The sequence below is a fragment of the Apiospora marii genome (assembly GCF_038362585.1).
Source record: "Apiospora marii strain CBS 49790 chromosome Unknown utg000005l_segment0_segment0, whole genome shotgun sequence".
In the NCBI taxonomy this organism is placed as follows: Eukaryota; Fungi; Ascomycota; class Sordariomycetes; order Amphisphaeriales; family Apiosporaceae; genus Apiospora; species Apiospora marii.
The window spans coordinates 542,945-567,154 of record NW_027117377.1 but is presented as its reverse complement, the minus strand read 5'-3'; the positions used below and the strand labels follow the sequence as shown (position 1 = coordinate 567,154).

General features: G+C 54.9%; 6 protein-coding genes across 6 annotated transcripts; 3 read left to right on the top strand and 3 right to left on the bottom strand.

Annotated features, from left to right (window-relative positions):
* Positions 1 to 1,286: 1,286 nt before the first annotated feature.
* Positions 1,287 to 2,168, bottom strand: PG985_008105 (uncharacterized protein; the record flags this gene model as incomplete). Its single annotated transcript, XM_066827873.1, has 2 exons — positions 1,287 to 1,474; positions 1,562 to 2,168. 2 exons carry the CDS (start codon positions 2,166 to 2,168, stop codon positions 1,287 to 1,289), a joined length of 795 nt encoding a protein of 264 aa, XP_066682785.1.
* Positions 2,169 to 5,087: 2,919 nt separating this feature from the next.
* Positions 5,088 to 6,482, bottom strand: PG985_008104 (uncharacterized protein; the record flags this gene model as incomplete). The annotated part of the gene is made up of 2 exons (XM_066827872.1): positions 5,088 to 5,520; positions 6,475 to 6,482. The coding sequence occupies 2 exons, from the start codon at positions 6,480 to 6,482 to the stop codon at positions 5,088 to 5,090; spliced, it is 441 nt and encodes a 146-aa protein (XP_066682784.1).
* Positions 6,483 to 8,216: 1,734 nt separating this feature from the next.
* PG985_008103 (uncharacterized protein) lies at positions 8,217 to 10,634 on the top strand (the record flags this gene model as incomplete). Its single annotated transcript, XM_066827871.1, has 1 exon — positions 8,217 to 10,634. The coding sequence occupies one exon, from the start codon at positions 8,217 to 8,219 to the stop codon at positions 10,632 to 10,634; it is 2,418 nt and encodes an 805-aa protein (XP_066682783.1).
* A 1,066-nt stretch (positions 10,635 to 11,700) lies between these two features.
* On the top strand, positions 11,701 to 13,282 carry PG985_008102 (uncharacterized protein; the record flags this gene model as incomplete). The annotated part of the gene is made up of 5 exons (XM_066827870.1): positions 11,701 to 11,830; positions 12,272 to 12,595; positions 12,672 to 12,887; positions 12,964 to 13,074; positions 13,152 to 13,282. Coding segments are annotated over 5 exons (912 nt in total), but the record flags the coding sequence as incomplete, so codon positions are not given.
* An 835-nt stretch (positions 13,283 to 14,117) lies between these two features.
* PG985_008101 (Ribosomal lysine N-methyltransferase s.t1.c10) lies at positions 14,118 to 15,571 on the top strand (the record flags this gene model as incomplete). The annotated part of the gene is made up of 2 exons (XM_066827869.1): positions 14,118 to 14,927; positions 15,020 to 15,571. The coding sequence occupies 2 exons, from the start codon at positions 14,118 to 14,120 to the stop codon at positions 15,569 to 15,571; spliced, it is 1,362 nt and encodes a 453-aa protein (XP_066682781.1).
* A 1,421-nt stretch (positions 15,572 to 16,992) lies between these two features.
* Positions 16,993 to 17,801, bottom strand: PG985_008100 (uncharacterized protein; the record flags this gene model as incomplete). The annotated part of the gene is made up of 2 exons (XM_066827868.1): positions 16,993 to 17,114; positions 17,315 to 17,801. 2 exons carry the CDS (start codon positions 17,799 to 17,801, stop codon positions 16,993 to 16,995), a joined length of 609 nt encoding a protein of 202 aa, XP_066682780.1.
* Positions 17,802 to 24,210: the final 6,409 nt, after the last annotated feature.

Genomic DNA, 24,210 nt, shown 5'->3' with positions numbered 1-24,210 from the left:
AGTCAACCATGGGAGCCGGAGAGTATAAGCGGTATGGGCCTGCATACCGGAAGGCACCGAAGCCGATGCTGAGATGTTATGCTATGTATTGTTACATGGACACACCGCCTCCTCCCGAGGGAATGGTGCTTATGTGTGTTTAAGCTCTGATCAACAGCGAGGGCGACGTTGATTGTTCAACTTCGGGGGCCACTAAATAAGGCACTTGCATATCTTTAGACAAGTATGTGGACGAGATCTTCAGGCTGTGATACGCCGAGTTATCCGGCATACTAAAAGAGTCATACCAGTTCTTGGCATGAGAGTGGTGGTTGATTGGTATTTTGTTTGCGATCTACACGACACATGACTGGCTTTTGCGTTGGTATCCTGCTGGGAAATACACTATCGTATCTCGGCAGTTGCTGGTGTACGGAATAGTCATGCAGTGACCCCGGATCCTATAGGTCCGGTCCGGATATCGGCGCAGCGTGGGTGTCAAGGGGGAAAAGTTACTGAGGGATTGTCATCAGCATGGCGGATCGTCCCAGCAGCTGCCCCTGATGCCAGGAAAGGAGAAACTGAAAAGTCCTACTCTGTGTTCTCTTAAAGGTGCAGTGCACTCTCTCTTACTGACCAAAGGCTCTAACTGCATATGGTGACAGCAACAGCAGATCTGCTGATACCATGGCCACCGCCACTTTTTGTTCCGGCGGGGTTGGACATTGCCGGGCCAGCCAGACCTTGGTACGTTTGCTCCCTCCGGTCCTCTTCCGGGTAAGTACTTACGGCTGGGACGGTCAACGGCCCCCGCACGGAACAGCCCGCAACAATCATCGCCAATCCCTTCCGAAACGGCGCTTGGGGCTCCGGCCCGCCCCGCCTTGTGTCTTGTTATGTCTCATAATGCTTTGACATTGGCCACGCACAGACGGTCAGTTCTATTAAAGTTTCTCTTGTCATTGCTTGATACACGGACGGAGTAGTTGTTCACTACCAAGCAAGAGAACTCCCGGCTAGGCGGGACTAGTAAAAGCAAATTCCTTGGGCAAGCTCGTTATAAAGAATTGCTTGTGCGGCGTGGACGTTCATAGCGGAAATGCGTATCATTTATTGCCTATCTAACTATCATTAACGAGCTGACATGCGGCGCTTGGTTATACACAACTGAGAGAGTAGCCATATTATGATTTCCTATCGTCACTTCTCCCCCTGGTGAGCACGCATCGAAAATGCGCCCGTTTCAATGATGCTTGGAGTATATGCTCTCAAACGGTCGAACTTTGCATCATCAACCAAGAAGGGAATCAGTGCGGCAAACAGCAAGACTGGCGTGTCTTCAAATCGCACCCATCCGTGTTATGCTCCGGGGGTTGGCATTGGACCGCGCCGCCGCAGGCCTCCAGCCACCCGATGCCGTTGCCCTTTTCACAGGAATACAAGTCGTTGTACGGATCACTGCTGCCCGCGTTTTGGAGGAGGTTTATGGGATAATCTATAACACGTGACGTGAGAACCCCGTTAGCTTAGCCAATTTGAAAGAACCGTGAAATGAAAAGAAGGCGCGCGTCGGTCAACTTACGATGCTGTTCGATGAGATCCCAGCCGCAGTACCGGAGACCCGCCACACACGTCGCGTTCCCGCTCCCGCCGGGCGTGACGGTGGAAGTCGGCGACGGGACCGCCGAGGCGCCCGAAGCCGACGAGGACGCCGAGGCAGCGTCGGCGTCGGCGCTGTTGCTGTTATGGGAGTGCTGGAGCCCGACGCCCAGGCCGACGCCCAGGCCGACGGCCACGAGGGCCACGGCCAGCAGCGAGAGGAGGGCGAAGAAGACCAGCCGCGACACGCCGCAGATCCGCTTCTTGTGCGCGGCGTTCTCGCTGCTGATGGCCACGGCGTGCGAGGAGCCCGGGGGCTCGAGGCCGCCGCCGCCGCCCTCCTTGGTCGGGTCGGCGTACCCGCCGTGCTTGTAGCCGCTGTGGTATGACGAGTACTCGGGCAGCGGCGTGCGCGACTGGGGGGCGGCCGCTACGGCTTCCGGGTAGGAGCGGTGCTCGGCCGTGTTGTACTCCATGCCGTGGGACTCGACGACCTCGGGGGCGTGGTCGGCGCCCCGGTTCGGGTGCGGCGATGGAGCGGCTTTGTGGGGGGTGTCGGGGTACCCATCCTCTTCCGGGGGGCCGTACATGGCCGGGGTGATGCGTCGGTCGGTGGCAAGACGAGAGGCGTTCAAAAGAAAGAAAAGAAGCTTTCTTCCCCGTACAAGCGGAGGAACCGACAGAGAACGAAGTTGCCGAATTCTAAGTGGTGGCTTGAACTATTCTGCGACACAGAAGGAGAGGAGAGAGAGGGAAACAGGTCGCCACCGAACTCCTTCCTTCCCGCCTGGTAAATAGCTGGTCAGACACGCCGTATTGGGGGACGGGAGAGGAGGGTTTGGGCGGCCCGGCCAGGCTGACATGGGAGAGACAAAAGCAAAGAGAGACAGGATCACCCGTCGATCAGAGTCTAATGTGGGCGGAAAAGCAATGCCAATCTCCCAGCAAAGAGGTCTGTATATTATTGTTCCTTTCTTCCTGTGTGAAGTCCAAGTGAAAAGGAACAAAACTAATGATGGGTGCTGAATATTTCGAGGGACGATAGTTATCGCGGGGAAGTATCTGCGGCCCCCCTTTCGGACCACAAATGCTGGAAAGGATGCATTGTGGTGATCATCTCACGGTGGACATGAAAGAAGGCGCTTGTAGGCTTGGACGTCTCCCGTCCCCATGTTCTAGATGAGCCCAATCGAAGGTAGACTGCAGCACGGAGAGTGGCGTGATTGATTGGCTGCGCCCAAGACAAACATGGTGGCTTCCCGCGTGAGATGACATGGCGTTTTTCGTCTCCCCCCTTTTTCTTCTGCGCGTATCCATCGGACCGCAGCAACCAGTATGGTTTGGATGGCTGCTTACATATGAGCCCCGACTCTGCAGAAGGATTGATTGAGCTTTGAGTCCTCGGGGCCGATGAGTGGCTATATTTGGGTCCCACAGCAGTCGCAGATTGCTAGTAGTATTGTGTTAGCCCCCAATCAAGTAAGCTTATATAAACAGATGATCAATACTTTCTGCTGCTTGCCGCGGACGGCGATGATGCAGGAACCGTGGGACGTGCGTGGCCAGAGGCACCAGGAACGCCTCGGTTTTCTCTGGCGTTCGTTCAACGACGGTGGTAGGCCGAGTGGTACAAGCAGCCCCAATCGAACACCCAAATGCCACCGCCCGAGACCACCGCACTATAGACAAAACACGCATGTGCATTGCCGGCATTGGGGCCGGGACCGGCCTTAGAAAGCGTTCCCAATTTCCAACCCCGCGTAGTGATTTGCTTACGTTGGGAAAGCACCAATGGAGCCTGCTTACCTTGTGTGCGGATGTAGAGAGGCTGGCTGCAGGTCAACGATATATTATCTTCTACGCAACGAAATGCCCAAATGAGAGGGAAACCTGGATCTAAGTGCATCCCCAAGGTTCGTACCCAGCACCTGGAAGCCCGTCTGGGATGGCTACCTTCATGAACCGCAATCACAAACACGATGATCACGACAATGCTGAGTACTATGATACTAGATCTAACGACACGAGTGTAATAGTCGTCTTCTGGACGTATAGAACCTCGATATCCTAGATTTTTGAGGACTTTAAGGACCACATCCCAGGTTGCCGACTGTAGGCTATATCGATTCGAACTCGGGGTTTGTGTTCCTAGGACGACACGGTGTATTAAGCGTCTCGCCACGATTATCGGAGGCAAGGGTCATGGCTGCAACTCGTGTCTCTGGTAGTTCAGGCTTCAATGCCGACCTATTGTGAACGACATAGCATTGCAATGCTATCTCGCCTAGAATGTCACTCCCAAGAAATACAACATGGCCCGGTTCCCGAAGCGTCTGTCAGCACCACTAGTTGAGGAGGCATATTGAAACAAGAAGTGCAACTACCAACAGCAAGCATAGTTATTTTTTATGAATTCAAATAACATGTTGATGACCCGAGTAGACCCAGACCAAGTCTCAACGACAAGGCTTTGCTAGGAAAGCAAATCGAGGGCTGGGGCTTATCCAGTCTAGAATGAGTATTGAGCACTCAGCTTGGCCAGAAAGGAGATATAGTAGGTGATCTATAACAGGACCGGAGGTTGTTCATAGCCCTGTGTTCAAGGTTGAAGGTAGACTAAGATTTGTTGGGTCACGTCAAGGACTAACCACACTATTCGCACCGTGATATTAGCCAATAAGCTGAGCTCTTTCACATTCGAAGATTCCAACAGTTCAGGTCCGTTGGCCCAATGGTAAGGCGTCTGACTACGATTCGTGTAATCAGGAGATTCTGGGTTCGAGCCCCAGGCGGACCTACGTTTTTGCCGTTTTCAACAGCTGCGTGTTTGCTTACTGCTGCAACAATTTATTTTTTTGGTTCTCCCATTCGAGGTTTCCTTCCCTCGCCCCTCTTCTCGTCCATTGGGAGCGGTTTCTTGTTGATTTCTTCCCGCGACATTCAATTTAGCACCATTTCCTACAATGCACAAACTCCCTACTGTGCTCATAGAAGCGAGCGTTGTCCGAGATGATAATCCTTCTCGTTCGCTTTGCCCCACCTTCCCCGTCGGCGACCGTGGGCAATCAAGATGCAGTGCCTCCTCAGTCCTGGATTCAGCTGAGATGCAATTCGCCGGTGGAAAAGACTAACTACATAGTATTGAGCCTGCGATCGGCAACATAGCTCTTTTTGCGCACTTACCTGGTTGCTCTAGCCGGAAAGAAGCCCAGGTTGCGAGCCTACAGTTTCTCCACAGGCAGTCCTGAGCAAGCTGAACCCCACGATCGGGATCCCGGAGAATATTTCAGTATCAGCATTGCAATTGGCGCGTAGGAACGGCCTCGGAAGCCCCGTCGTGGAACAAGTCCTTGCTCACATCTCCATATTGCGGACTCTTCATTATATGTCCCTCATCGACCTCCCGTGCCCTGCTGCTTGAGCTTGTCGGCAGTGTTGTCCGAGCTGGCTACCAGGAACTCGGGCGGGACGCTCCATGCCACGAGACCATCGTTGCCTAGTGGCCTGGCCTAGTCGGCTATCATCATCGTATTCAGAACCGACTTGCTGGGGCGGTACGTCATGGTCTCGAAGTTGGGGTGGATGTCTCTGGGCCAGCCGGCGCGCGGCGCGGTCGGATTCGGGTAGAGGTTGTCGTCGCAAGTCGCTTGAGGGTCGATAGGTCGACCATGGAGAATAGGAGCCGCGGGTCTGACGATTTCGAGGGCAAGGGGCATGCAGATGGCCGTGACGGCGTGGGCGCCAGACACGCGAGCGTCGAAGGCCTTGTTCCTGGACTCGCGCCGCGACGTCTGATCCGCCTCCAATTCCCAAGTAGAATGAGCGACCCGTGTTGTCGACGAGGGCGTGGCGTCGAGGCGTTCGTGCGATAGATGCGCCGCCGATACAGTAATGCCGACCTCAACTGCCTTGTCCCCCAATGCTGCGCCAGTGTTCCCGGCGCTTCTCCACCTACAGTTCGTGCTCACATTCCTTAACAACCCTTCTAGCTCCCGCTCCACACTACACTTAAATATGAAAGTTCACACCGTCGAAGAACACGTTACTCGCGGAGTGACCAGAGAAAATTGAAGTATGCGACGGCGTGAACTCTCGCTATCGGACTATTATTTAGTTAGTGCAGTGGCGAGGGTGTTAAGGAATGTGAGCACGAACTGTAGCCTTTCAATAGCGTCTCACGCTTTCTCTGGCGATCCGCGGCCCAGAAAGATTCCAGAAGATCTGCTAGACGCCAGGCTCTAGTAGAGCATTGGCGGCATCGTACCCGATTGCCGGGTTTTGGCGCCCCCGACCAGAGCAACGCGCGCGCCTGTCCTGTCTGGCATGCATGTTTGGAACGCTCCGTGATACATGTTACAGCACATGCAAAGGTTGTTGAGTAGGTCATAAGAAAGATGAAATAAGCATGTTTTGCGACCAAGCCAAATAAACTCGATTACATTTGTTCAATATAACCAGCACCCCTGGCTGAGGGTTTGGGCGGGATCGAAGTCCCGAACGACTGCCGTAGGCAGACTCGTTCCGTCTGTTGAGAAGACAGCATGTCGGATGTCACTTCCGCCGTATCCATACACACAGATTTGATAACCCGCTTTTTCCCCATCTAGCTTTAAATCCCATCTCAGCATGCGAACAGAAATTACCTACCTACATGATTGATTCAGAATCGCATGGGCAGGCTAGGTATTGGGAGACTGGAGTTGCGGCAATGGGCAGGCGCAAGTTTGATTGGTGGGTGATTGCACGGCAGCTGCCAGCCATGCTGTGCAAGTAGGTACAGTAAGTCACCTAGGCACTAGGTTAGGAAGTCGCGTTGATGTCCCACGTAGTGCACTTTCCTTCCAGCCATGTTCTGGGCCAGCAGTGGCGCACTTCGTTCATTTCGTATTTGCTTACCTGACCATCCTGGATGCCTTGCGAGCTTCAATTTTCATTGACATCCACCTTTCTGATTTTTCTCTTTCCTTAGCCTGCGATAGAGGTATCCATCCGCTCACTCCGGCTCTGATGATTAATGCTTAGGAAACGCGCTTGACCCGCAGTTTCCCGTTCCAGCACAAGAGACGGCACGATCCGCCTGGGGACATTTGGGATTGCCAATCGTGCATTGCCGTCGGAGAGCCTATGTCGTGTCTGAGGCCATGCATCTGGCCATGGGACCAGACATCTGTCATGCGACGGTCAAGATGCAGGTCCCGAGCCCATATCGGAGAGTCTGGACCTCTCCGGCCATTTGGCACCTTCTCGAATTCGACGAGAACATTCGACGCCGACTCGGAACATCCAACAGGCGATCCAGCTTTGGGGATGCAACTGCCCTAAATTATTCTGCGAATCGCTAACCCACATTGCTCCGGCAATCAAGGATAGCCCTACAATGTAAAGCCCGTCGATGATAAGGCAACGTTGGGTGCCGAGCCGCCGTGAAAGCCCCCATCACGCAAAGTGCTGGTGTCTTACTAGCGCAGGCATCGCTATGCCGTAGTACTGGCGAGTGGTGATCAAATCTCAAACTGATTTGAGGTTCTGCGTAGTGTCAGCTGCCTCGAGGCTTGTCTGCTTTCGGACACCCGGATCCTGGAGTCAATGTCCACCACAATTGTCGACCTTCGGCTTCCCCGCTCTCCGTATGCCCGCTTCATTCATCTTTGCGTCGCTGCGGCTGACGGACGAGCCGGACTGAACCATACCAGAGCCGCCACCTCCCTTTCAAAGATGGGAGATTCGTCGAAATAGGCGGGCCATGGTGTCGTATTCATGATCAGGAAGCAGTACTGTACACGACACTCGACAGTGTCGACTTGAGGAGAAAGCGCAATTCAACCCGCCAGATATGTGGCGTTTGGGTTGGGGTAGTGGATGGTGACACTTTTTGACTTTGGGGCTAGCGGTCCACCATGCTATCATCATCCGACAGAGGCAGTTTTAGCACGACCCGCACTCCGTCGGGGTTCATCCCGACACCTAAGCCCTTTGAGAGGGGTTCCCATCAGGTAGGGCCATTGGGCGAGCCCTGCCCATGCCATGCTACCCACGACTGCTGCTGAGAGCGATCCAGCAAGCGTCGGTCACCAATCCGATGGCCTCTACGGCGAAATGCTCTCCAACGGTCTCCAACGGTAGGAGATTGCGTCGAACCTAACGGCCACACTCACTGCGCGCACCTTGCCCAGATCTCGCCGGATCACGCCTCGATTCATGCCTACTTATAGAAAAAGGGCCAGCGATTCAGCCACAGAGTGGAATCGGCCCCGAGGGGTGCGATGGAGCCGCATGTAAAAGACGGAGCTCCCTGAATTGGCCTTTCCGACGCTCAATGCTTTCTCTGGGGCAGAACCTGTAATAATCCTGGGGGAATTGCACGATTGCCCTGCTTGCCTGCCATTCGACTGACCTGCGCGCCCATACCCAAAACAAAAGCACGGCAGGCCATGCTCTCCACCTGCTTACCAGACTCGTGGGATCCCCCGAAACTTTATGGAAGAGCAATGAAGAGCGCAAAGGATCCATTGTGACGACCCGGCTCCCGTGACAGAACGCAGGCGAAAAAAAAAAAAAAAAAAGCAACAAGACGTCGGGATTACGGAGACGGATACTGATACCCTTACCCCCCACACACAAACCCGGACTCCAAGAGTATGTCCACAAGTGATCTGAAGTCGTCACTTCATCGTTTTCGCGTCAGTCGGACAGAACCGTCATTCAAGACTGAAGACATCCCGTCATCTATGCCGCCTCCGCTGTTAGCAAATGACCAGCCAAGAGCGGCCGTCGGCGGTCCTACGACGCCGCCAGTCGGGGGAGCGGGCGACAGCTACGACAAGCCTACCGGCGGCGTTCCTCCGCCAGCACCAACGTCATCCTCCAAATCCATCCCGGCATGTGACCGCTGCCGATCCTTCAAGAAGAAGTGCTCGCGGACATTTCCCGTCTGCTCTCTATGTGCCAGCGCCGGCCAGCGCTGTTCCTTTTCCACACCGGCCTCATCGACCAATGCCCAGGTGCATCATCTCCGGGCCCGCGTCGAATGGCTGTCGCGCTTGATCAACGAGGCCCTTCCTATTGGCCCGGCGGGCGTTGAGTCCGTTGAGACAGGCACCGACATCAGCGAGCTTTTACTACTACAGGGGACTTCTCCAGGACTTTCTCAAAGTGGTCAAAGTCCGGCGGCATCCGTCATATCAGCGGCGGCAGCACGACAAGCCCACCAACAGCAGCAGCAGCAACAGCAGCAACAGCAACACCATCAACTGCCGCCGATGCACGAAGACCACCCAATGATGGACCATTCGCAAAACACCATCGAGGTGAACTTGAACAACAGCCAAACGGCTTCGTCACCCGATCATCATACTAACGCCCATGGCTCGGTGGGGAGCTACAGCGATGCCCGGTCAGTCACGTCTACGATGACCGCACAGCGGTTACCGGCCGATGCGGCGGCCCGGCGCTTCGTCGACGCCTACTTCCGGAACGTCAACCGCGCCTATCCCTTTGTGGACCGTAACAAGATCCTACACGACCTCGAGGTGTTTGGCGACTTCGCCCAGCGCCGGCGGGATGCCGACTCGACATTACTCTACCTCATCATGGCCATCGGCTGCACCACCCTGCAGCGCGCTGGGCAGATACCCGACGACACGGCGCTACGGTTCGACGTGGCCTACTCGGACATTATACAAGAGTGCCTCTGCCGAGAGAGCATAGAATCCATACAGATCCTCGTGCTCTTGGCGCTCTACTCCCTCTTCGACCCCGCCGGTGCTTCGGCCTGGTCGATCGTGGGAATAGTATCGCGGCAGGCCATGTTGCTAGGATTGTCGCGGCGGGCCTCGGACGAAGCGACGTTATCGGCGACAGCGATCGAGCTGCGGCATCGCCTGTTCTGGAGCATATACGTGTTAGATCGGATGATGGCGACATCGCTGGGCTTGCCCGTCGCCCTGACGGATGAGAATATGGATGTGCCTCTGCCGGGGCTCACGGTCGAGGAGTTCGCGTCATCGGAGCGGTCGCACTTTGCGACCATCTTACAGACAAGCCGGCACGTCATCCAGCTGCGGCAGATGGAGGATCGCATTTTGCGCCATGTGCACTTCCGCCGACAGGCCGAGGTCAGCTCGCTCACCCACGCCGACCGCCGAGCCATCCTCCAGGAGATGCGCGCCGACATTGAGAACTGGTACAGCAACGGCTGCCTCGTGTCCCCGCTGGAGCCCGACAACGTGCCGATCCACAACTCCATCACCTGGTTGAGCGCCCGCTACTACTACCTGCTCCTGCTGCTGTACTACCCATCGCACTTTAACTCGCCACCCAACAATGGCAACGGTGCTGGCCGGGGCGATGGGGGCGCCAACGGGGGTGTCGTTTCCAAGGCCGAGCTGCTCCGGTTTGCGCAGAAGCACCTGCAGTCGACGTCGGCGTTATTCCATCAGCGCCAGCTGCCCCTCAACCGTGTCACGCTATGTCGTCTCCTGCCTGTAGGTCTCGTGCTCCTCCGCAGCTTCCTGGCCTCGTCCTACTGCAGTAGCGATGGCAGTGGTGTGCCAGGCGGCGCCAGTGCCGGACCGCTGCCCTTCGCTGCCCGAGAAGACGTCGTTGTCCTTACCAACATCCTCGACGCCTTCCCCGAGGGCTGGGGCAGCGCGCGGCGCGGCGCCCAGATCCTTCGACAGTTCTTGAGCCTTCTGAACAGTATCGCGGCGGCGCCCCCGAGGGCGACGACTCCAGCATCGTACCAGGACATGATGCTCCCCATCGTTTCGGCGTATCTGGCCCTAATGCAAGAAGTGCTGGGCAAGGCATCCTGTTACCGCTTCCTCAATGTCCCCGAGGACGACGTGGAGCTAGGTGGTTCCGGTTCCCAGCAGCAGGCGCATCCACAGCAACATCAGCCTCCACCGACAGCGATGCGTGGAAGGACTCCGTCCGTGAGCATGGGCGGTACTGACGTTGGCAACGGCGGCGTTGGTATAATGACGAATGAACACCCTGTAATGAGTTATGTCAATGGAAATGGCGGTTGGGGATCCATCGAGCTCGATTTCCTATAAGTAGTAGCGTGTGTGAAAAAGCCGGCCGAGACCGGCCAAGCAGCAAGTTGCGCAAATGTATAACAGAAAAAGAAATATGGAGATGTGGCCCGGCTAGCGAAATATTATGATTGTAAATGAACAAGAGGCTGCGTCTCGTGTGCCCCGGGGTTTATATATGCTGAATGTCAAGATGTTAGATAAAAGTTGGTCAGGTTGATGCCGCATTGTTTCGACCCGAACCCCGAAGCATGGGCTTTTTTCGACTTTTCTGGACCCAGTAAGAAATGCCAAGCATGGGCATGAGCCACTCGATAATTCGCTTCCTCTTTTTCCCATTCAAACTTGTCCTTCATGGGGATGGATGCATACGACTTATGTCTTTATATGAGCCGCGAACATCCGACCTTCCTTGTTGGAAAGAAACGAGCCGCGGCTTAAACTCCGACGCCAAGCGGAGTGGGATACCGAGTGGGATTGGATATTTGGGCTCTCACCCTGGTCGTATCGCCCTCCTGCCCGCCCGCCCAATGTCGTGGCAGAAATCGTGGTTCTTCTGGCTGTTGACCGGTGGTGGTGGGTGGGTTTTGGGGGTTGGGGCTGTGTGGCTGCTGGAAATCCGCAAATCACGCAATCGATTTGAGGGTCGGGTCTGCCCGACGTCGCACTAATCTCCGGCAACCTGGCAGATGCGAACCTTCTATTCTGGGTAAGGGCAACAGCCGCATTGGCTGGCCTATTGGATGGGTGTGAAAGAGATAGATAGAGTCGCATAAATAGAAATCAGGATGCAGATGCAGAACCTGGTCAAACATGGGAGGGATGGGATCTGGTTAAGAAGTGCTCGTGGGTTGTTGATTATTTTGTGTTTTGTGCCGAGGTAAGTGAAGTCCAGGTGCGTCTTGACCAACTTTCGGTGTTAGGGGGCGGCCTAGAGGGGTTCGACTAGCACCTGGGCCTAGGTTAGGTTCGCGGTTTGACATACCACTAAGTACTTACAGCTACTTACGCCAGCTCTAAGCGAAAGGGGAAAAGAAGGATTCGACCCTCGCGTATTACCATTCGTCACTTCTATTTTCGGATAGATCAGAAGGAAAAGAGGATGGCGGACGACGAGGTGCAATTCGTCGAGATCAACGGCGCCCGCCTGGCCTATCGGATCGCGGGAACCGAAGACGCGCCGCTCTTTATCACGCTGCACGGCGGCCGCGGCATGGGTGAGTGAGAACCAGCTTTTCATATTGTTGTTATCTTGATATCCGCATTCTTGAGGTTTTTGTCGTACATTAGATATGACGATCTTCCGCTCCCGAGGGCGCCGGCGCCCCGAGATGGGTTGACTGCAGATCCCGAATGCCGGAGTACCTCCCGGGTGGGTGATATCCAGATTGGTCTATCCTCATCTCCATTACTGCTGCCATTACCTAGGTAGTCGTTCCAACTCTTGTTATGCACAAATCAAATGACCCTTCTCATGCCTTTCGATTTCGTTTTCTGGCTGGGCCCCATTGGCACTTGCACATATATTACCCCCCATGTCGTTACGTCGGCCGACGGCCGACGACATACTCTATTTACACAGGGCAGGGGACAGTGTCACGTTAGTTGAATGAACCAGGCTTACGCAACGGTCGCGCCATGTGCGACGACCTAACCAGGCGACCACCGCTCCGACTTCCAAGCCTACAGCCCGCTCTCCTCCATCTCCGCGGACAGCAGCAGCGGATGCTACCGCGTCCTGTCGTTCGACTACCGGGGCCACGGCCGGAGCTCCGCGACCAAGCCCTACACGTTCTCGCAGATCGTCGACGATATCGAGGGCCTGCGGGCGCATTTTTCTGCCACCGCCGCCGGGGACGAGGAGGGAAAAGTAGTCATCTGCGGCGGCAGCTTTGGCGGGTTCTTGGCGCTGCACTATGCGATTCGGTACGCGGACCGGGTGCGGCATTTGGTGTTGAGGGGGACGGCGGCGAGTTGGCATCGTGAGTCTTTGGCCCTCTCCATTTTCTCCCTGTTTCCTTGGCATGATAATGAGGAATGCTGAAAGTGGGTAAATAGAAGAGGAAGACGCCATCAAGGTGCTCGAGCAGCGCCTGGACCGGGCCCCGAGCTTCTCAGTCCGGATGCTGCGCGACAAGGTCTTTGGCCGGTTCGAGAGCGACCTCGAGTTCCGGCTCGTGCACCTGGCCATGATGCCGCTCTACAGCGAGGCCTTTGACGCGGACCAGGGGCTGCGGAGCTGCTTGGGGAACGTGTACAATGCCGAGTCTCATAGTGAGTTCGCTCTATTGGGTTATCTCCCCCTTTTTCGCCGAAGAAAGAAACTGACGGACGACCATCTGGTTGTAAGATGACCTCTACTCGGAGTCGGAAAAGTACTTTGACTACCGCGACCAGCTGGGCCAGATCACGGCCAAGACGCTCGTCATTGTGGGCGACAAGGACTGGATCTGCCCGCCAGGTACGTACTGCGTTCCCCTGGAAAATGCCAACCTCGCCTCGTATGGTAGACGGTCTAACTGATGAATGAACACGCAGAGAACTCCGAGTTCATTGCGTCAAAGATACCCGACGCTGCGCTGATGGTGGTGGAGAATGCGAACCACAGCGTGCACCTCGAGAAGAACGACGAGGTGATTGCTAGGATCCGGAGTCATCTAGAGACGTAACAGGTGCATGCTGGATTCCCGAGCGATACGAAATGCCATGACGCCAAACCATGTGAGTTCACGATACGGGATAGACGCGAGCTCGACAGCGCCGGTAGCAGCATTGAGAGCCGGCAGCAATCACATATAATGGGCTCTGATTCACACATCTATAGGTCAAAACCCCAACAGAAATATTTGTCGATAGTATGACGGCATGGATATATCTGGATCAAGCGGACGCACTGAAATGCTGCATGCCACGCTACTTATCGCCCAGGCGCTGCACTGACGTGAAGAGCTACAGTGGACGCGGGGTAATCCACAGCACCACAGGCTTATGCGCGGGCAGTGCGTTGACAGGAAGATGCGGGGTACCAAGCGCCCATGACAAGAATCATCATCCTGAAATAGCACAAGCTGGGTAAGAAACATATAATTGGTTATATAGGTATAAACGCAGTTGAACGGGCTTATGAAAACGACATCAGTCACGGTTCTTGATCGAATCTGATGTTGGGTGCTTCTTCCCATGCCACAGTGGGGTTACGTCACTCGCTAAATTTTGATCGCAATGGGTGCCCGCACTTTTACCACTCTCAAACACGAAATATGCAGCCGTCGACGAGGACAGGACCCCGACATCCCTAGCCCTCCATTCCTATTTGCATGCTTAGAGAATCTACGCCAAGGAGATCTCAAACTCAATTGAAGCTTGGCTATATTCGGAGAATTTTGCAATCGAAGCTCGACGTGGGCGACGGGTGAACTTGAACCCCACCAAGAACCGCCAGGCCGGGAGGGAAAGATTTCTAGCGGCAACCAACCCCATTCTACGGAAGCAGCAGCGGCAGCCATGACGACGCCCGACGAGCGGAATGCCGCCCTGATCAAGTGGGTGGAAGAGGCCGGAGGCTGCCTGCACCCGTCGGTGGAAGTCTACCACGACCCCGTGACCAAGGGCTCCTTCCGCGTCAAGGACGGCTGCACCCTCACCCAGGGCGAGTCCGTCGTGACCCTGCCCATCGCCCGGAGCCTGTCGTACCTGAACGCCGTCTGCGGCCACCCGGCCTTCCCCGCCGTCACACACAAGAACATCCAGGACAACACGCCGTCGCGGGACGGCCACTGGTTCCCCGCCGAGTTCCTGCGCGAGGTCCCGCCCCACGTCGTCGGCCGCTTCGTGCTGATGCAGGAGTACCTGCGCGGGCCGGAGTCGGCCTGGTGGCCCTACCTCCGCACCCTGCCGCAGCCGGAGCACGTCGCCGGCATGCTGCCCGCGCTCTGGCCCGTCGACGACCTCGAGTTTCTGGTGGGCACCAACGCCTACGTCGCCGTCCAGGAGATCAAGGCCACCCTCAAGAAGGAGTACAAGCAGGCCGTGAAGCTGCTGCCCGAGGGGGACTGGGCGGGCTACACGCGCCCGCTCTACCTCTGGGCCTACGCCATCTTCACCAGCCGCAGCTTCCGCCCGTCCCTCATTATCCCGGACGCGGAGGCGCTGGCCCTGCCGTGCGAGATCGACGACTTTTCGGTGCTGTTGCCGTTGTACGATGTGGGGAACCATTCGCCGGTGGCCAGGACGGCGTGGAGGACGGATAGCGAGACGCTTCTGTGCAGGTTGATATCCGGTCAGGCTTGCGAGTCCGGCAGTCAAGTCTTCAACGTAGGTTTATATCCGCCACTCGGTGCCTACCCCCCACCGAAGCAGGCACCCTCCCCATTTGAAGTGTATACACTTACACGAGACGCTTCAAGAACTACGGCATGAAGACCAACGCCGAGCTGCTGCTGGGCTACGGCTTCATCCTCCCCGAGGAGGAGTACCTGCACAACGACTACGTCCACGTCCGGACCCGGGCGACGGACGACGACGACCTGGCGGGGACGCACCTGGTCTCGCTGCGGCCGATGACGGACCCGACGTCGGTGGTGGGCCGGTCGAAACGGCTGACGAGCGACGACTGCCCCGGCGTCGCGACGCAGTTCGCCCACATCCAGGACTCGCTGGTGACGAGCCTGTACGAAGCCATCACGCGCGCCGCGGCGACGGCGGCGGGCGAGCAGGACACGTTCGAGGACAGCGCGACCATGGACGACATCGTGGCGGGGCGCATCGCGCCGCCCGTGAAAGAAAGGATCGTGCAGGCGCTGGGCTCCAAGCTGAGCCAGGACCTCGACGTGCTCGAGGAGGTCGAGGTGCCCACCGAGGGGCTGAGCGAGAACCAGCGGCTCGCGGTGCGGTATAGGGAGCAGTGCGTCAAGACGCTGGAGAACGCGCTGCGGTGCCTGGCCAGCGACGACGAGTAGAAAGGAGCTGGGGCGGGACCCGTCCGTCTGGGTAAGTAGGTTAGGTACCTACATACATAGGTCCCTGGAATACAACTCGGAAACCCATCTATATGTTTGGGCTTATGTACTCCGTACCTGTAGGGCTGTTTATTGGATAGGCGCGAGGCGCGGCGATGGAACGCTCCAGGCCCCCATATCTCCACCAACAAGAAGGGCCAATCAATACAATACCTATGTGCAGACCTTGAGGCGAAGTTGTTAGGGCTTGGCTTTACGGTAACCTGATCAACGTTTATATTCAATTGTACTAGGCATTTGGCTCGGGCAAATGAAGTGAGTCGGCATGGCCCCGTCTGCCCGTTTTCAACGGATATCGTGAAGTATCACAAGAGCGGTATACTCGCAGCTGCCGCTGTCACAGGAACCAGCAAATGCTCAAACTGGGGCTGTTATTGGGTCTCTGGGGGGGTTTTTTTTTTTCTCCCATCACAGAGGGGCCGAAAACAATTCACCGCTCATGCCACCCACAGAAGAGAAGAGAAGAAAAACAAGAAGTGAAAAGAAACATTGAACAAGTAGCCATCGTGAAAACGGGATGTACCGGCGAAGCGGCAGTCTCGTTGACATTGGTTGGCATCCATGCCATGGTATTGGGAGCCAATCGGTTTGGCAGTCAATCGCAGCGCACTCTTGGAAACCCAGCTTTGCCTTGGCGCCCGCGGCAGGGCCCTATCAATGCTAGCCAAGCGTTAGTGGTCGTCAGCCATCAGCCATCAGCCTCCTTCTGGGCAAATCCTTGCATCAGAATGCAAATCTTGGCCCTTACCCAAGCAGGCCCAATATCGTGGTGCAGTGTGAGATCAAGTTCTAGGTGACATGCCTAGATGCCAACAATTATTTGAATCATGTTATCCAGATACGTGTGTACGCATATGTGTTAAGCCAAGGGATTTGGTATCTTGGGTGCGCCACGTTGCAGGGCATTGCCGTTCAGCAGGGCGCTAAATCCAGGTTGCGTCGCGCTGTAAACAGTCACCTAAAACAACAACCTGAAAAAGCAAGCTCGTAAATTCAAGAGTGGTCTACCACCACTGGTCGCATGCTAAAGGGGTATCATCATCTTCCTAGTTCCTTCGTCCGATCAGTCTGTCTCTCGTCCGCCCCTCGTCCGCCCGCCTAATGTTATGTTTTGGTGCCCAATAAACTCCATGCGATACGAGGATTCGCAATCAATCATACAATATCAGTCAAACCCAACTTGCTCAATGCCATTCGCCCGAAAGTGAAAGCGCCGCCTCCCCTCTGTCTGCTCCCCATAAACACCGACTAAACACGAAAACAACTCTAGCATACTCAAGTCGTCAATCTCGTAAGTCGCGTACTGAGTGACCAATTACATCCTGCCAGCCCTCAAGAGTGACTCGGAATACCGGTTTTGTTCAGTGACTCGCCGGGTGCCCGGCAGCGGTGGCCTGGTTATTGCTATCCCTGAGGGCGTAGTCCGCGTCATCGGGAAGCAGCACCATGTTTTCGTTCAGGAGATCCAAACAGGCTCTCGACGCTGTTGTGGTGGTTGCACACCCCGTCAGCCAACCAGATCACGTAGTTAAAAACAGATACATCATCTCCCATGCACGGAAGCCGTGCACGCACCACACGTTCGTCATGTGTCTTGTCTTTCCCACCAAATATGAAAAATGACAGAAACTCGAAGCAGCGTGTCTGGAAGAGGGAAAAGAGAAGGGAAGCAGAATAACTCACGTCGTAAACTGGCATCGCCTGACTCGAGCGCGGCGCTCATCCGCGCCGAGTTGTAGCACCCGTACGTCTGCTGGAGCTCCAGCATCCGCCGCCAGAGCCGCTCCGGGTCGCCGCCGGCCCCCTGCTCGAGCGCGCGGACCGAGTCGCGGCGCCGGCTCGCGAACATGTCCAGGTCCTCCTCCGAGTTGGCGTCGCTCAGGGACGAGCTCGTGGGCGACGGCGACCTCGGGTTCCTGCCGCGCCCGAAGACGGCGGCTAGTATCCGCCGGTGGCTGCTGCTGCTGCCCCGTCGGCTGCTTTGGCGCAGTTCCTCTTCGGAGTGGTTGCGGCTGCTGGTGGAGTAGCAGGAGGACGAGGAGGACAAGCTGGCGGGTGATTTTGACTGGGTGGTCTCGGTGGTGGATGCGGGTAAGGGACACGGCGTGATGGCGTCGATGTCGTCGTTGTAGGCCGACACCGACGAGGATCTACTTGAGAAGCGCGGCATCTTGTGTGCGTGTATGTGTGTGTGGTGTTTCGTCCTTTCTCTTCCTTCGCTCCTTTTCTCTTATTTCTTGTATCAGCCCTATATCTGATATATGGGATGGCGGCCAAGAGTGTGGTAGCGTTTGTTGGTCCGGTCCGATGTTCGGGTGGGATTACTGTATTAGTCGTTGGGTGTAGGTTGTGGGTAGAAATATCAACACGGTGTGTAAAGTCTTATATGGACAATGTGTAAAAGATTTTCTCAACGTCAGGGTCGAGGGAGGATTCCGGGTCTTAAATACCAGCATGAACCTTCTATTCCCGTACGAGAAGCAGGGGTCATGGGGGTACAAGTTGACGAGGTATGAGTGTGCCGGGAATTGGGAGGAAGTGGGAGGTGGGAGTCAGTTCCGGAGAGGGGGGCGGGCGAATGCTACTCGACTTATATAACAAGCGATGCAAGATGTCATACGAACAGCCCCGGCGCCAGCTGCATGCGCCGATTATTAGCAATATCTGGTAACCCTCGAGTAATAGTAGGTACGGAGCCTTCTGTGCTGACGTATCATGTATTCATTCACTGAACTGACTAGTAAGTACCTAGGTGGGAATAAATAAACATTCGATCGGGAATGGGGGACTGGCAACTAGGGGGGGGGGCAAGGGAGAAAAGGGAAATATTTGTGATGCGCTGTTGCTGGTGTGGGTGCGTGTACAGTACTGCAATGCTGGCTCTGCTTTTTTGCTGCTGCTGCTTGCTGCTGCTGCTGCTGCTTACTGACTAACGTGCATGCTTGGATGAAGTAATTTTTTGCAGGCTTTGTGCCCAATCACACGGCGTCGGGCTTGCAGGGCCTCTCCCCAAGGTCCCCTAATAAGCTCTCTCTCGTCAGTTCAATGTTCGCTCTCTCTCCACTTTGGGTTCCTAGTCTAGCCGGACGAGTCCGTCAAGAGACCCATTCAGGCTAGGTGCACTGCCAAGCAGCACCAGGAGATAAAACGCTCCCGCATTTGGTGCGGGCGGTACGGTACATTCATCGCATGCTGTCTCAACTTGCTCTCAGGTTTACGTTGTTAGGTCAGAGCCCGATTGTCAAAGTTGTCAGTCGATAACGGAGACGGTGACCAGCTGGTCTTGGCGTGGATCAACCGCCCCGCCACGTAGATACATGTGTAAGTACTTTGGAAATGCGCAGGTGCGGGTGTCTGGATGGGCGGAAGGAGGGAATCGGTGGGTGAAGGGAAAAAAGAGAGCGAGCAAAAAAGAGAAAGTACCTGTGTAAACAGCCACGCATAAGCTTCATTTGATTCCTCATCTTCAGATGCTTTCAGCTGCCCCCCTCGGCTCGAAATGACTCTTGGGGGGTGGCCACCTTTATTGCACCGCAATCTAGTAGGAATTTATCGAATCTAGTATTACTCAATTTTTGCAATCTATCCCACCCCTATGGGGGCCAGGGCGATGCAGCGGAACGGGGAGGCTCGCTTGGCATCACCCATTCTTAGCAAAAAGGAGGCATGTTCATGTCATCACTATCGAAAGTATTGCAGCTCCCTAAAAAGGCCCCTTGGCCCCCGAAGCATTGAAAGAACGAGGCGCAGGGGGGCTTCCTCTACCGCAGGAGCCGCATCTTTGTCAGATTAGGCAATCCCGAACCTTCAGCAACCACAAAACGACCCGAGTGCGAATATGACAGCAGCAGCAGATGAAGAGATAGATGCCGTCAAGAAAATGTTGTAAAAAGAATACATCTGTACAATAAGCTTTTCTTTTTTCATCTTGTGGAATGCCTGGTGAGTGATCCATCTGGTCCACCCATCGATAAAGGTAATAATGTACCGATCCATGTGATGCTGGGTGTGACGAGATCAAGTACTGTACCTGTATCCTTGGCGAGGATCCCAATCCAATCCGCCCATCTAATTCAAGGTTTGGCCTGCGCGGCAAGCCGCCAGCACCAGCGCCGGCAACGTCGATCATCTGGTCTCCAACTACCGAAGCGCACCACCAACCCAACCCACTATCAAAGGGGCCCCGGTCAATATAGAAAAGCCCTGGAAAAAACAAGAGTGCTAGGTTGCTGGTGGAGCTCTCTGCGCCCGCTATCGGCTCCGGGGCTTGGCTTTGCTCGCTTGGATGTATTGATTGTCCGCTGCGCATTCCTCTCTCTTCCACTCACAGGGTCATACAAACACTCATATCATCATACATGGAGAAGAAAAACAACAACAAAAACAAGAACCACTAGTCAGGGGGACAGAAGATACGTGGTTAAGCTTATTGGTCGTCTTCAGACGGATGATGCAACAATTATCTTAGTCGTGTGGCGTAGCACACCAGATTCGTCAATGCCCCTATCACTACAGTATGGCCCTTTTGGCGTTGTCTTACGTGGACGACCGCCCGACCTGATGGTGGTGAGCTTGACGGCGCGCTACGGGCGTGCAGGGGTTGGCATCTAAAGTGTTACTTTACCAGCCTGTAGTGGTATGTGACCGGGGGCTCGTATCGCGAATCAATGCAGCATCGTGCATCACCAACAACAAACGAACATGGGGAACGAGTAGAGGAAAAGTGACCAACTGACAACAAGCATGCCGCTCGATGGCACGCAAACACCAACATGAGATGATTAATGGCCATGTCGTCGTAGTCGTCGTCTGAAGTTCCCTTTCAGTCGTTCATGCGTCCCGTCGTTCCCGAGGTTTTCGTCGTTCCTCGCCGACGCCGCTTATGCTTTTCCACGAAATGCCACTACATACGAGCAGGTAGGTGTGTGTGTTTACATTTTCGCCGTGCGTGGGTGCGACGACGTCGGGCAAAGAGAGGCGGTGACCACGAAATTTGGCCCCAGGGAAACACTCCGCGAAACCCGGCCAAATGCAGTCATCACCAAGTTTTGATTCTTGTTTCTTCTACCCGCGTCGGCGAGGAGTCATACACATCTTACTCCAAAGAACTTTTTTTTGGTCGTTCTACTCGCGTCGCACAATGTTCATCGAGTCCACACCTGATGCTTAAGCCCCCTGTCCCCAGAAAGTCTTGGGATAGATCTCCCCCGACTGGGCGCACTTTTTAGTGGGATCCGCCCGTGGGGAGTCGGGCTCCTCCCCAGAATTGAAGGAAAATGATAGGTATGCTATGGGTTTTCGCAACCTCCTCTCATGAAAGCCTCACCATTGCCAAGCACACCGACCATTCACCGCTGCCAAGCTCATCGTCGCCTTATCTGTATACCTTTACTTTTTCTTTTTCTTTCTATTTTCCTTCTTTGGTATATCCAATTCATGCGAATTGATTAGCCAACTACATGTGGGAGCCTCCCCGGGCATCAAGTCGGTCGATGCCCCCCGGGGGTAGGTGGTAGCAGCAGTGGCCTCCACCGAAGTTACCCCACTGGGCTGCCTTTCTTTGTCACCCTGCCTCCCTGCCGCCGCGACCTGTCACTGTCACTACTACCAAGCGCAACCACGAGAGTGGGGATTCGCAATGTGACCATCGACGAGGTCCAGACCTATCCAATCCCTTTTCCCTTCACGATCGTCGCAGTTATAGGACGAACGTACGACCCGCGTCGAACAATGGCTTCACAAACTCACGAGGGTCAGCTGTTCGCCTCATAAGGTAGGACCTCTACTTTGCGTCTAGACCACGACATGGACAGCGCATTCCCAGCGCAATTTCACAGACACGCATACACACAGGGTGTAATCGCGCCGATTATTCTTTTATCGCAACATCTCGTGAGCTACCCATCTGGGGTTTGGTGATGCTCTCATTCTGGGGATTCTGGAGGAGGCCTATCCATCTGCTCCAGTGCACCACACCCACCATTTCTTATCTACCTCCGTACTCCGTACATTTAAGGCATTTACATCACAAGCCGCGGCAACCAAAAAGAGCCCCCGAGATGATGAAGTCATGCGCGGTCAAACGGGACCTGCCAAGGAAGATCCCGGGGCCTTGAAGATCTAGGGTCAGGTCACCGGGTCGGTTTCTTATCAGATACTTGGACGGAGATCTCGACGAGCGAGACGGCACTCGCTAAAGTGACCGCTATTAGGTAGGTGGGTAGGTAGACTCGTTGACGAAAGAGCTCTCACTCAATTCGATTCGCGCGCCACGTCTCGAGACCCCTTGGAGGACAACCTGCCCCTTCGGCCCATCGGTCGGCTGCGAGCGATCTGGGCGCCCAAACCGGGGATTGTGACTGTAGCATTTCTGTTTCAATAGAGTTGAGTGAGAACTACATACACAGGTTAGGATGCACGACGGGCGGTTACGGTTCAACCATGGGGTTTCAGTGTGATCGGCAGCCGCAGACTGATCGGTCGCATGGAAAGGTGGATTGCCGCTTTCGGTAGGCACCTTTGGGCCCAGTCGGTCGAAGTGTGTCGCCATATGCCGGGGCGGTCACACTATCGCCTATCGCCAACCTAACAGCCAACATCGACATCGGGCTTTTTGGAGCGAGAGGCAATGCAGACAGCAGCATCCTCTCAAGACTCGACGCAGCGGTCAGTTGCTAGTATCGACGGCCGCCCCATGGTCGCAATGCTACAGTATCACCTACCCAACGAGTGTATGCATCAATGGATCAAGGGAATCACTGCAACTTCCTACCCCAGTTGGTTGATACGATGCACCAACATAAGTCACGACCAGACGGGATCACAAGCTGGGCAAATGATCGACAACTAGCATGCGGAGCTTGTTGTGAGCTTGTAAGCCGTAACATATGCACGTACTACTGCTGCCAGGCTGCTGCTGCTGTGTGCGTGTACTCTCCTACATATGGACCCAAGAGAGAGAGATGGCGCCTGGGGTGCAGGAGGCAAGGTGGCAGTTGACGGGGGTCCGGATGTCTTAGGGCGATACTGGTACTGTAACCAAGATGGGACTGGCCCAAGGTTAGTTGGCCTGTCTGACTGGTAGCTGTGTATGTATTGAAGTTGACGGCCATGCAAGATATGACAAATTTCTCTTCTGTTCCGGCGCTCTATCAGACATCTTCCTCACCGGTGGTGGCATGACCGACGACGACGACTTTGCGGTGTCGGAGTTGGAGACCGCCCCAGTTGGCTGATGATGGTGGATGATGACAGTCAGTCGATACTCACATTAGCATCTGGGGGGGGGGGTTCCAGTAACGATCGACACGGCATTGCATCTGAAGGGGGGTGGGTGGCAGGTGGTGCATGTGGGATTTGGGGCCGGTCGCCTAAGCTTATCATTTAGCATGTCTGTCGAGGCGGGGCCGCATCGTCGTTTTTTGGGACGCGGGGTTGATTGACTTGGCCAGCAGCATCGCCCACGACGAGCCCACCCCTTCTTCGTCGTCCGTGGCCAGCCAGGTACTTGGGGCAAGCAAATCCACTTCCTTAAGAAGACACTATTGATTCCACATGCTTTTAAGCATGCGCCGAGCAAGCACGTGTAAGTCAAAGTAATGACTGATGAGGAATATGATGGCCAATTACCTGGGGCGGCTTTGCTTTGACGATCGACGACGCCAGAGAGGCAATGATTTGGAATCAATGTCCGCGAAGATGCCACCGCGCATCACAATACTGTGACTTCATAACGAATCCAAGTAAACGCAACCTATCCGTCAATCACCAAGCCTCTGTTTTGCATGGACACTGTTGACCAAACAGCTCTTTGGCTGGTCTGATCTAAGCTGAGCTGAGATACTTATTTTTAGTGCCAGCGGCATCCTGTCTGTTCCTGAGCCTCATCCGAACCACGAAGTTCGGCGTCCAAAGTTACGCCCGCTCCATTAGTATCTTGACTATTACTGAGAGATTGGATGATGTCACCAGAATCCCACATCAATCGTCGATGAACCTACTGACTGAATGGGATGGTGTATGCTGAGCTCTTCCCCTGCTCGCTGTCGAAATTAGGGGTAAAGAAAAAGGGGGTGTCAGTGTTCACCAATGGGACATATTGTCGCTCCTGTCATAACTTGATCAAGGCCATCGGATGTCCTTCTCACCTCTATCGAAAGAAATCTCAGCCAATTGCCAGGTGATTCGAGGCCAGTCGATCCTCTATATGAGTGCGAGGCGTGCGAACTTGGGTCATTTACGTTCAATTTGTTTACTATGAGATAAATTGGTGCCGTACCGGGAACATCGCCACGACTCAATGTCGAAAGGCTCATGTCACTCAGTCATTACATGCCAATACACTTGAATTTCAAAGTGAAATAGAGTGGCTTGGTAAGATTGAAGAAACTCCGAGCCGGTCCAAATGGCGGCGCCTCGTACATCTGCTCAAATGCCAACCATGTGTTGGGGTACCCAAGTCCTTGCTCAGGATCTGCCCCTGCTACATCTTCTTGATATGTCGTTCAGATCTTGGGGGGACTTGTTTCACGAGTTTTGCCGCGTTTATTTACGTCTCTCAACGACAACGTTTGGTGTTA